Consider the following 12467-nt stretch of genomic DNA (forward strand, 5'->3'; position numbering starts at 1 on the left):
AACACACACACACACACACACTGAACTGCTCCCTTGATTTTCAGCAGTTAATACTCTTTCACCTCTTTCAGAGATTTCCTATAAAGCTCAAACATACGTATCTAGCTTGTACTGTAGAGCTTTAAAAAGCTGTCTTCTCCATGTTCTCTCTACGGACTTACTTCTTTATTGCCTTTTTATGTAACCGTCCTTGTAGAATTGTTTAAAATTATGCTGTTGTTTTTGAAGATACTCTGTGTAAAGTATTTCTGCTTGATAAGGACAGTTTCTCTGACCTGATGAATGTGCTCACTTCAGACTAAAGTATATCTAATATGAAAGAAATGTGAACAGGCCTAGATACATTTGCATAAAAGATGGTAACTTTAAGAGATATCTGCTTATATCATGTTGACATTAGTCCCCAAACTATGATAATAACCTCCTGTGACCTTTAAGAACAGTCCTTGCCACTGGATTTACAGCTTTTATACACCCTCTTAATTCACAAATAAAGTAGGTAGAGCAGAATTTGGTTGTCTTGGCTCTGTTAATGGTATTTTTGATCTCTGTCATGGAGTTTCAGGTGTGCCATGGCAAAGAGCCCGCGAATGCTGCATGTTATGATTATGAATGGTTTCATACTAGGAAATACAGATCATCTTCGGTTGAAACGGGAGCAGAGTAACTTGAGGGTTATCGTTCAGATTCAGAGATTATTCTGAATTACTGTGTTGTATATGTGAGGAGGTATAAATGTAAACATTTAGTAAAGCCTGTAATTTGAGACTTCTAAAGGGGAAACCAGATAGCAATGAATGCATGCGGAAAACATGCTATCTGTTTTGTTTATAGATAGACAGGCATGGCTGACCGAATGGATAAACCATATGATACTACCTCTGAGCCCTAACTCATGGTTCAATCTTCCTACACTCTCTTCCAGAAGTTATTATTACACGAAGAGCAAAAAGTGAAATGAGAATGTTCCATTTTTCACTTGAGTATATGGGCTATTCATAGAGGCATTCTTATTTCCTCTTATCTCTAAACTGGCAGGGGCATCCAGAAGATGATGCGGTCCCTAAAAAGTTATAACACTTTAAGAAAAGGGTTCTCTTTTATGCTTCCCCATAGAGCCAATGTGAAGAAATTGTTGTGGACTTTCAGAGTTCACAAAGGTGGACCCTTTCTCCTCTCTTGCTCGCTCTCTCGCTCGGTTTTTACACATACAGTAGCCAAAGTACATAATTAGGCCCATAACACAGGGAATTCTCTCTCTCGTTCTCTATTTCTCCCACTCTCTGTCTGTTTTTACACATACAGTAGCCAAAGTACATAATTAGGCCCATAACACAGTGAATTCTCTCTCTCTCTCCCTCTCTGCCTGTTTTTACACATACAGTAGGCAAATGACATAATTAGGCCCCTAACACAGTGAATAGGAGTTTATTCTGAAGGCAACTACACCTAACTTTATTGTGCAGGGATGCTGTCATGTGACCCAGATACACAGGCTGAAGGCCCCTGATTAAGAGATGGATCATGGGTAAAATATTGGTTTTCTGAGCCTCTTCTTTTAACATCTTTCTCCTTCCACAGTGGAGGTGCTTTGTTGTTGGGTAGCATACCAACCTAAAAATGCACTTTTAAGAATATGCAACCATGTTTAAGTGATAGCTGTTTAATACTGCTTCATGCTTTATGAACATTGAAGTAACAAGACAATAAGACCTAACCCAGGGGACTACTTGAAGTGAAAGCTTTGATTTTACAGAATACATTCATTGTGAGACTCAAATTCAGACTACCAGATGTATAACCTTTGTGTCACTCTCTCTTAGCATCCCAACTGAACTTTACATCCTGTCCCATTGGGTCTTGTCATTTAGGCAGCGACCAGGATTCCTCTCTCTTTCAGTGCGGTGTGCCCCTGTGCCCAGACCCAGAGAGGGGACATCTATATTGAATCTCTATAATTATGTAAATGTAATGTTTGTATTTATAGGCTGCATGAGCCGCAAGACTCTGGCAGTGGCCCTGTGACAGCTGGAAAACCCTGCACTCAGAAATCATATTATAAACTGCTCAGGCCTGAACTGGTGCTGTAGGATAGCTGGCTCATGGTTCATGTAAAGATCATGGTTGATGTAAAGATATGGATGTATGTTGAGGAGTTTATGACTGGTGTGATGTTACAGTATGGTGTGATAATGATACACAGATGTCAGGGCTGCTCCATTTTCCAAAGCCACAAGGATTTTTACTCAAAGTGAAGAATTATGTTGTTCAATTAGTTTAATATGTACATTAAAATAAACTATTTACATTATATAAAATATATTTACATGGCAATAATACATTTACTCAGAAAACCAAAAAGAACATTAAGTCACAAGACTTTTAGCCCTTTGTCATGTTGAGATGGTTACTCTTATTTCCATAGTTTTAAAGACCCTGACATTAAATGTTATTCAACAGGTAAATGCACACACTGAACATTCAATTCAAGCCTCTGAAGACTGAAAGGCAGTTTTAGATCAAAACATTGTCTTAAAGCTTATTTCATGTGCTGTTTACAGTTATAACACATAGATAAACGTTGCTTTTTTGCCAGTAAAAAATATGGCACTCGTAGGATGCATATAATAGAAGGCACTATCTTGAATATCAAAACACATCATATTAAACAATGTTATTGTAAGATTCCAGTTGTGTCAGGGGTGTACTTAGAGCCAACCTGATATGTTGACTTGAATTCACAAATGCCAACTCCGTGTAATGCACTTTTTAAAGCCTTTTACAAAATATTATTCGATAAAAAATAACAAAGTAGTACCAGCTACATATTTTTAAAATAGTATTTGTATATAGAATTCCTATGACGATGTTTTATTTTCATATGCTGTTTTCCTATTCCTCAAAAAACGTTAAATAAACAAACAAAAATACAAAATACATATTTTTGGAGATATCTTTCTTAATGTCGTTCTTGGTTCATTTGGCAAAGTCCTCAATCGTATGTGATTTCTCACATGTGTCGCTTCATGTGCAGCGCGAGGTGGTCGGACCTGGAGAAGGCGCGCTCGCACAGGTGGCACTGGAACGGCCTGTGTCCAGTGTGCTTACGGAAATGGCGCGTCAGCTCGTCGGAGCGGGCGAACTTCCAGCCACAACCCTCCCAACTGCAATGGTATGGTTTCTCTCCTGTTGAACGACAAAGGGGAACATACCATGGGTATACTGACAGAAAATACAGTCATTTGCAACATATAGCCAAATATTTCTAGTTTCCAATAAGCACAAAGACATTGAGGAATGTTCCTTACCTGTGTGCGTTCTGTGGTGCGCTTTCAAGTGCGAGCTCTTGGTGTAGGTTTTCGCGCATCCAGCGAAAGTGCAAGTGTGACTCGCTGTGCGCTTCCTTGGCCAGGAACGCCGACCCCTTTTTGGCTTTGAGTCCATCATCTCCAACGGAGAGGACGGTGGAGTGAGCAGCGCTCTCTGATTGGTGTGCTGTATACCCATTCCGTCTTCGTACATCCCGAACTGGTGTGCGCTCTGGTACGAGAGCTGCATCTGTGGGGTCGGGTGAGAGTGAGGGTAGCACGCAGCGGAGCGGTAGCTCTGCGGGAAAGTCAGGGAGTGGCACATCTGGGTCTGACACTCGGAGCTCATCAGGTCGTCTGGGCTGAGAGGTGGTGTCATGTTCCCCGCAGACTGCGGAGAGTTGGCTAGTCTCGGATGTTCGAAGGACATCATGCACGAAACGTTCCCCTCCTGCTTGATTTTTGGGCAGCTCTGAGGGACCATTTCCATAACTGGTCGGTAACTGTCCATGGATTGCTCGACCTTAATGTTGTCTGGAAAGTCCTGATTTGGGAAAGCAGACGAACTGACTAGAAATCTCCCATGGACGCTGTTGCCAGAGGGCTGGTGGCAGAAGCTGCTGTCAAGCTCATTGCGCAGGAGCTCAGCCATCAGGCTGTTGTACGGCGGAGGTGGAATGTTTATCTCGGGCACGGTGTAGGTAGACTGCATCACGGAGTGATACATGTTGTTCTGCTCTACTAGCCTGTACTCTCCCTCTGTCCCGGAGGATGGAGTGTTGCTGTCTGTGCCAGTGGAGTTAGAGAGAATAAACTCCAGATCCAGGAATTTATCTAGCTCCTCTTCGTCTTTTATGCCCATGCAGATGTCCATGCCCTCAGCCACGGCACAGCTGGAATGAACCGACCTGTCCATCTCGCCCTTCCACCTCTGCAATAGTACAATATGCCATTAGTGAAAAGATCATGTAAAAAAAAACTGTACAAAAAAATGGAACATTCATATTTGTTACATAAAAAAACTGTAAAAGCAATATGTAACCAAATAATAAGTTAGAAGCCTAACTGATACAACATATGGGTTCACTCTACATCTGGACTGAAATGCTATTGCTTTATTCTAACTACACCAAATATATACTAGATTCATATGTCAACTACAGGTAAAACAACCCCAAAAATCTCTAAATACATAAACCAGTATACTTACATATTCCCAGCATTTTTCCTTTTGGTTCGCAAATGTGGCGATGGATGGTAAAATGGTCCCGGTTAAGGACATTTCCATACGTTGTAATGACAAAATAAATTAGTTTTTTTCTTGAATAAAAAACGTTCTTTCTGTCTATGAATATCAGCAAAAGCGATGTAGAGTCCACGCGAGAAACTAGTTGTAGTAGTAAATCACTATATCTCCTCACTTGAAATAGTGTTTCAGTGTCATGTGCAAGTTTGATTGGTAGGAGTTCCTATATACCTTATAAATATTGTAGCTGAAAAGCTGGACCTATTGTACGAAGCGGAGGAAACAGGCACCTATATTAAGCCAGTGAGCCTTGCAGTCTCTTTGCTTTCCCTCATGCGCTCGTGCGAGCTTTAAAGTCTTAAAGCCACATATACACACGCCCCTTCCTGCATAGAAACGAGTTTAACAAGTATAACACGTAATGACGCGCTAGGCAAAGACCGCCCCTTGCAGAACTTCATCTAGTAAGCAATTAACACATTATGGCAAATAAAATAAAATATTATGCGCCGAATACAACAGGTGAAATGCTTACTTACGAGCCCTTAACCAACAATGTCGAGTTAGAAAAAAACGTTTTTAAAAAATGCTATATAAACTCAAGGGAAAAAAGTAACACAATAAAATAAGAATAACGGGGCTATATACAAGGAGTACGGATACCGAGAGAATGTGCCGGGGTACGGGTTAGTCGAGGTAATTGAGATAATATCTACATGTAGGTAGGTGTAAAGTGACTATGCATAGGTAATAATCCGAGTAGCATACGATACATGAAATGTAAATGCATGTGTCACGAATAGGGTAAGGTAACCAAAATATGAACACTAGAGACAAAGTTACCCATTTGGATAGAATATTATTAAGCACAGCTTTTCTTTCAAAATAGGCTAACATTAGGAAATGCATATTAAATATATTATCATTCAACCCAATATAATCTACAAACACAAAAACCGACACTTCAAACACATATGAAAGACATGTCCAAGGTGCATATGCATGGATGTTCTCCGAGCAGCATATTTAGGACAACACGTGAGGTAAGGCCTACAGGATAGGCTATTGGTAATGTTTTGCGTTGTCGATAATAGACTAAACATTGTAATATGAATACACTGCATTTTATTCCATAAAGTCACATTTAAAGTATATTAAAAATATATATATACAAAAAAATAACCCCATATTCGTTTTTCTCATAGGCCTATATATAATACCTTTAATTTGGCAGATCAGTTGGCTTCCCATCACCTGATCAACTCCTCCGTCTTCTCAGGTCATTTGCCAATCATTATCAGCCTGTGATAAACCCAGTTACCAAACGCAACAGGCTTTTCGAAACGGCGCAGCCACCAGGCGCCAGGTAGGCCTTCATCGGAAACTTTTCACCTCTTCAACGCTCCCGTAAACACGCGCTAATAAAGCATTTAACCTCTATGAAGCCCCATTCATGTGCAAATAATGAGGCTGAATGAGCGGCTGCTGAGCCTGCTTTGTCCAGCGACGAATTCACATTGGTATCGGGTTTCTTGCGCCAGTTTCACAAAACAGTCTTCAGCTAAATGCAGATAATTGTTTTGTTACGTATATTGTAACATCCATATCCATGCAGGTGTACCAGGATGATACCTTTCCTTTCTCACAATTGGGCGGAAGTGTTTTTGGTTCTATGTCAACTGTGTGCATGTGTGAAAACTATTCTCACTTTCTATCTGTTCTTCTGTTTACAGTGAATAGTTGGGGAAGGTCAGTAAATGAATACCTTATCATCATTCTTACATAATCCACATCCCTCTAAACCTAAGCCATAAACGCCATGTAATGAGTAATCTGAGTTTCCCTAATCAACCAACCAAATATGGTCCTTCCGATGCCGTAAATCTACAAGTAACCACTGCCATTTAAATTTTTATTTGCCTGTTTATCTTGTAGGACTCATTTAAAATGCCAAAGTGCTCCTGCTAATGTTGGTTCCTTTGTGCCATTACATTTTGGCTTAACTGATTGGCAATTCAGAGTTTGGTTTTGGCCAATTACTTTATTCTTATTTATTCAAGAGTTCCCAGCAAACCAGTTACCAAAACATGGTAACTGCTTCTGTTCCTCAATTTAAACACCCCTAGTCAACCATGCATGAAAACCCTTATAAAGTCTTTCAACAAATGAGAGACATAAAGAACATATAGAAATGATCTGATTGTGGCACGAAGGAGCAGCGGTTACACTTCTATTATATAAATTATATTGTGAACAACAACCATACAAATAAAGAAACATGGGTGTGGCTTTAGTCTGTACTTTACAGTGTGTTCTTTCCTCAGGCCATAGGCCATATTATTTGACCTGAGGAAAGAACATGTTGTATGGTACAGATTATCATTGCATTTGGCGAGGATGATGTGGTTTGCATACGCTGTAGGTACATGTGTGACATTCCAACATCATTAGTAAGAATGTCATACCTATTGTATCACTCAATTAGGTGTCGCAACAATGTTTTAGAATGGACTGGAGTAAACAAACATGTATTTGTTTTCTTTATTTGTACCTTTATTTGTACCTACCTAATACATAGGTTTTTTCATAGGTTTTTTCAGACAGCAATTCATAGTTGTGGTTTATTGAGCTTTTGCTAGATTCTAGAAACATTGTTCTGCTCATCTTGAGGTTTGTAGGATATTTCTAAAGGTTCCCAGTAAACCTGCACCTTTAGACACATCTACTTCTCTCTACACTTCCAGTCCTCACCGCATTTAGTGGGAGTGCGTTGATGAACAGTCTTCACATTTTCCTTGCACAGTCCTCACATTTTTCTGCCTCAAAATTACATCTCAAAAGGGGATACATTTCATTTAATTCCTATCGATCTACACAACATACTGCACATTTTCAAGGTGAAAGAAATATAAACTGTCCAAATTGAATAAAAAAAGTCTTGATTGCATATGTCGTCACACTTGGTGGTCACACATATGTCATCACACTTGGTGGAACACACTTGGTGGTCACACATATGTCATCACACTTAATAATACTTGGTGGTCACACATATGTCATCACACTTGGTGGAACACACTTGGTGGTCACACATATGTCATCACACTTAATAATACTTGGTGGAAGCACCTTTGGTAGTCATCACAGCTGTGAATCATTTTGAATAACTTTTAGAGGAACATTTATCCAATGGTTTTGTCAAAATTTCTCAAGCTCAGTAAATTTGGTTGGGAGTGCAGTGTAAATGCAGTGTATTCACATTACAATGTTTAGTCTATTATCGAAATTCATGGGCAAGCAATATTCAAACCTTGTCTCTGATTTTCAAGCAAATTTAAGACAGTATTGAGACTGCACCACTCATGAACTCTCTTGAACACTCTCTTGGAAAGCCATTGTAGTGTGTCTTTGGCATAAAAAAAAATGTGTAATTGTCCCCCTGAAAAATACAACTTTATCCCAGGGTTACAGTGTCTTAAGAAGGTATTCATACCCCTTCGACTTATTCCACATTTGTTTTGTTACAGCCTGAATTAAAAAATCATGACCTTTATTTTTGTCTCACCCATCTACACACAATACCCCATAAGGGCAAAGTGAAAACATGTTTTTAGACATTTTTGCAAATTGGAATACAGAAATATCTAATTTACATTAGTATTCATACCAATTTGTTATGACACTCCAAATTGAGCCCAGGTGCATCCAAATTACTTTGATCATCCTTGAGAGATCACTACAAATTGATTGGAGTCCGCCTGTGGCCAATTCAATTGTTTGGACATGATTTAAACTCATCAAAAAAGAAACATCCCTTTTTCAGGACCCTGTCTTTCAAAGATAATTCGTAAAAATCCCAATAACTTCACAGATCTTCATTGTAAAGGGTTAAAACACTGTTTCCCATGCTTGTTCAATGAACCATGAACAATTAATGAACATGCATCTGTGGAATGGTCGTTAAGACACTTACAGACGGTAGGCAATTAAGGTCACAGTTATGAAAACTTAGGATTCTAAAGAGGTCTTTCTCCTGACTCTGAAAAACACCAAAAGAAAGATGCCCAGGGTCCCTGCTCATCTGCGTGAATGCGCCTTAGGCATGCTGCTAGGAGGCATGAGGACTGCAGATTTGTCCAGGGCAATAAATTCCAATGTCCGTACTGTGAGACGCTTAAGACAGCGCTACAGGGAGACAGGACGGGCAGCTGATCATCCTCGCAGTGCCAGACCACGTCTAACAACACCTACACAGGATCGGTACCTCCGAACATCACACCTGCGGGACAGGTACAGGATGGCAACAACAACTGCCCGAGTTACACCAGGAACGCACAATCCCTCCATCAGTGCTCAGACTGTCCGCAATAGGCTGGAGAGGCTGGACTGAGGACTTGTAGGCCTGTTGTAAGGCAGGTCCTCACCAGACATCACCGGCAACAACGTCGCCTATGGGCACAAACACACTGTCGCTGGACCAGACAGGACAGGCAAAAAGTGCTCTTCACTGACCAGTCGCGGTTTTCTGTCTTACCAGGGGCGATGGTTGGATTCGTGTTTATCGTCGAAGGAATGAGCATTACACCGAGGCCTGTACTCTGGAGCGGGATCAATATGGAGGTGGAGGGTCAGTCATGGTCTGGGGCGGTGTGTCACAGAATCATCGGACTGAGCCTGTTGTCATTGCAGGCAATCTCAATGCTGTGCGTTACAGGGAAGACATCCTCCTCCCTCATGTGGTACCCTTCCTGCAGGCTCATCCTGACATGACCCTCCAGCATGACAATGCCACCAGCCATACTGCTCGTTCTGTGCGTGATTTCCTGCAAGACAGGAATGTCAGTGTTCTGCCATGGCCAGCGAAGAGACCGGATCTCAATCCCATTGAGCACGTCTGGGACCTGTTGGATCGGAGGGTGAGGGCTAGGGCCATTCCCCCCAGAAATGTTCGGGAACTTGCAGGTGCCTTGGTGGAAGAGTATGGGTAACACTCTCAACTGGCAAATATGGTGCAGTCCATGAGGAGGAGATGCACTGCAGTACTTAATGCAGCAGTTGGCCACACCAGATACTGACTGTTACTTTTGGTTTTGACCCCCCCTTTGTTCAGGGATACATTATTCAATTTCTGTTAGTCACATGCCTGTGGAACTTGTTTAGTTTATGTCTCAGTTGTTGAATCTTGTTATGTTCATACAAATATTTACACATGTTAAGTTTGCTGAAAATAAATGGAGTTGACAGTAAGAGGGTGTTTTTTTTTTATTGTTGCTGAGTTTAGAAAGAAACGCCCCTGTCTATATAAGGTCCCAGAGTTGACAGTGCATGTCAGAACAGAAACTATACCGTGAATTCCAAGGAACTGTCCATAGATCTCCAAGAAGGGAAGGGTACAAAACAATATCTAGTGTATTGAAAGTTTCCAAGAGCGCAGTGGTCTCCATCATTGGGAAAAGGAAAAAAACATAGAACTACCCAGACTCTGCCAGAAGAACAACAGTCTCCACACACTGCACAGCTCATCACCCTTCTAACACCATCCCTACCGTGAAGCATGGTGGTGGCAGCATCATGCTATGGAGATGGTTTTCAGCGGCAGGGACTGGGAGACTGGTAAGGATAGAGTGAACAATGAATGGAGCCAAATATAGGTCAATCCTTAATGAGAACCTGCTTCAAGAGTGCAAATCGACCTTAGACTTGGGGTGAAGATTTACGTTCCAACAAAACAATGACCCCAAGCATACTGCTAAAACAATGCTGGAATGGCTTCAGAAAAATTATGTGAAATCCCTTGAGTGGCCAAACCAAAGCCCAGACTTGAATTCCATGGAAAATCTCTGGAAAGACTTGAATATTGCTGTTCACTGACAATCCCCATCTAATTTTAGAGCTTAAGAAAATCGGCAAGAAAGAATGGGAGAAAATCTCCAAATCCAGACGTGCAAAGCTGATACAGACATACCCAAGACGACTCAAAGCTGTTACCGCCGCCAAAGGTGCTCTTACAATGTATTCATTCAGGGGTGTAAATACTTATGTAAATAAGATATTTCTGTATTTAATTTTAAATAAATGAGCAAACATTTCTGGAAATGTGTTTTCACTTCGTCATTATGGGGTATGGTGGGTAGATGGGTAAAACATTTTATATTGAATCCATTTTAAATTCAGGCTGTAACACTACAAAATGTGGAATAAATCAAGGGGTATTGAATACTTTCTGAAGGCACTGTAGGTTTTCAGAAGACTGAGGCGGGTTTTCCTTTTTATCTGGGCTTTGCTCCTTTCATACATCCTTACTTTATTTTCAAGTATTGCGATGGCAGCATCATGTTATGGTTGCACTTGTCACCGGCAGGGACTGGGGAGTGTGCTTTACAACGTGTTCTGCCCTCAGGCCAACCTCAATTCGGTGAGGCTTTAATCTGTACTTCACAATGTGTTCTTTCCTCAGGCCAACATAAATTTGGTGTATTAATTATAGGCTGGGATGATGTGGTTTGCATATGCTGTACGTACATGTGTGACATTCCAACGTCATTAGAAAGGATGTCTCTATTAAATCAGGTTTCGCAACAATGTTCTACAATGCGGGGTGACTTTTGTTTGGCGGCCAGACATTTTTTACAGTGTATAAGACGGTTGGTGAAAACTGCACGTCTACCAGGACACAAGTTGATATATCCTTCAACTCGTGATTGGTAGAGTGGTTAGATTGATGTGCAACATTAGTGATGAGCAGTTGTATCAGTGACTCACAAGTCAAAGCATCTGTATGACCCATAGAATATTACGGTCACTAGGCTACTCGAAATGTTTCACTTATTTATATCTATCCATGAAAGTTACTATAGGAGAGCACATAGGCTAGGTATCAATCTTTTTGTTGATAGCTAACAGGTATCGGTAACAGCTGTTACCACATGTGTGTCCAATTTCACTTGTTTCCTTAGAATGATGTCTAGTCTGACCTTTTTTTATCTCTGAAAACCTATTTAGGTTATAAGGAATTTCAGTATTGAAGAGCACATAGCCAATCTCGACATACAGTCCAAGATTCAGAAGCACTTACATAGTAGTATCAGACAGCAAGCATGAACCTTTTCACTGGCCCTGAGTGTCAACTTCTGATATGGTAAAACCCTAAACTGTTGGCGATTAGGAGGAATTTGACTCACTGCTCGGTGCTTAAGCGTGATTAGTGCTACATGAATGTAGGCACATACCTTTCAGAGGGAAGGCTACTTGAGTGGTGTCTTAATGTACATTATTCAAGTGCCATCCATCAGCGAAAGCAGATCATTAGCTAGAAACCCATAGATATCTCCAGTCATTCATGCTACATTTTGGTTTCTAGCTAATGATCTGCTTTCGCTGTGGCACAACAGGACAGAACATGACATACTCTGCTAAGCATTGTAAAAGCAACAACAACAAAAAAGGTACATTCCCATGTACAGTTAACTTCCCAGACACTATCTTTTGTATTATTAATGGATAGCATGTTGAACACCGTTTCCCAGTTGGTCACCATATGAATGTGAGGTTGCAGCATGTGCTTTACAGCTCTGGCATAGAGGCAGTTTCCTGGCACGTCATATGAGAATCAATATATCTTCTTGAAGAGAGTCCCATCTCTGTCCTCCGTGTTGTGTTTCCAAACGATGTGGTTCATTAAAGTGAAAGAGTATATTTGCTATTTGAATCACCTGCATCTGTCCTCATAGCCCTCACTGATAATCATGTCCGTACGTTTAGGCACTTTAAGTGTCCCAAGGCAGCAGCACCACATCACTTGATGGCCAATGGTTTTGACTTAGTATGTTTTTGCGTGTTTTTGAGTGATGTCACTTTGTGTCAGCGTTGATTTCCATGTGTAAAGGGTTGGAGCCTCCAAAGGCTAGATGGTT

At 40.8% G+C, this 12467-nt stretch overlaps 1 protein-coding gene across 1 annotated transcript; it reads right to left on the bottom strand.

The window, feature by feature from the left end:
- Positions 1–2259: 2259 nt before the first annotated feature.
- On the bottom strand, positions 2260–4897 carry LOC112252192 (Krueppel-like factor 2). The gene is made up of 3 exons (XM_024423224.2): positions 4519–4897; positions 3309–4239; positions 2260–3186 (listed from the first exon to the last, which is right to left on the bottom strand). Exons 1-3 carry the CDS (start codon positions 4594–4596, stop codon positions 3011–3013), a joined length of 1185 nt encoding a protein of 394 aa, XP_024278992.1. The 5' UTR covers positions 4597–4897; the 3' UTR covers positions 2260–3010.
- Positions 4898–12467: the final 7570 nt, after the last annotated feature.

Source organism: Oncorhynchus tshawytscha, linkage group LG06 (genome assembly GCF_018296145.1).
Source record: "Oncorhynchus tshawytscha isolate Ot180627B linkage group LG06, Otsh_v2.0, whole genome shotgun sequence".
Lineage (NCBI taxonomy): Eukaryota > Metazoa > Chordata > Actinopteri > Salmoniformes > Salmonidae > Oncorhynchus > Oncorhynchus tshawytscha.

Excerpts from the sequence above, each read along its gene's own strand:
- LOC112252192 (XM_024423224.2), bottom strand. The coding sequence starts at position 4,596 with ATGGAAATGTCCTTAACCGGGACCATTTTACCATCCATCGCCACATTT. Across the intron at positions 4,240-4,518 it reads AGGAAAAATGCTGGGAATAT|AGGTGGAAGGGCGAGATGGA; the intron begins GTAAGTATACTG and ends GTACTATTGCAG. Across the intron at positions 3,187-3,308 it reads GCACCACAGAACGCACACAG|GAGAGAAACCATACCATTGC; the intron begins GTAAGGAACATT and ends GTCGTTCAACAG.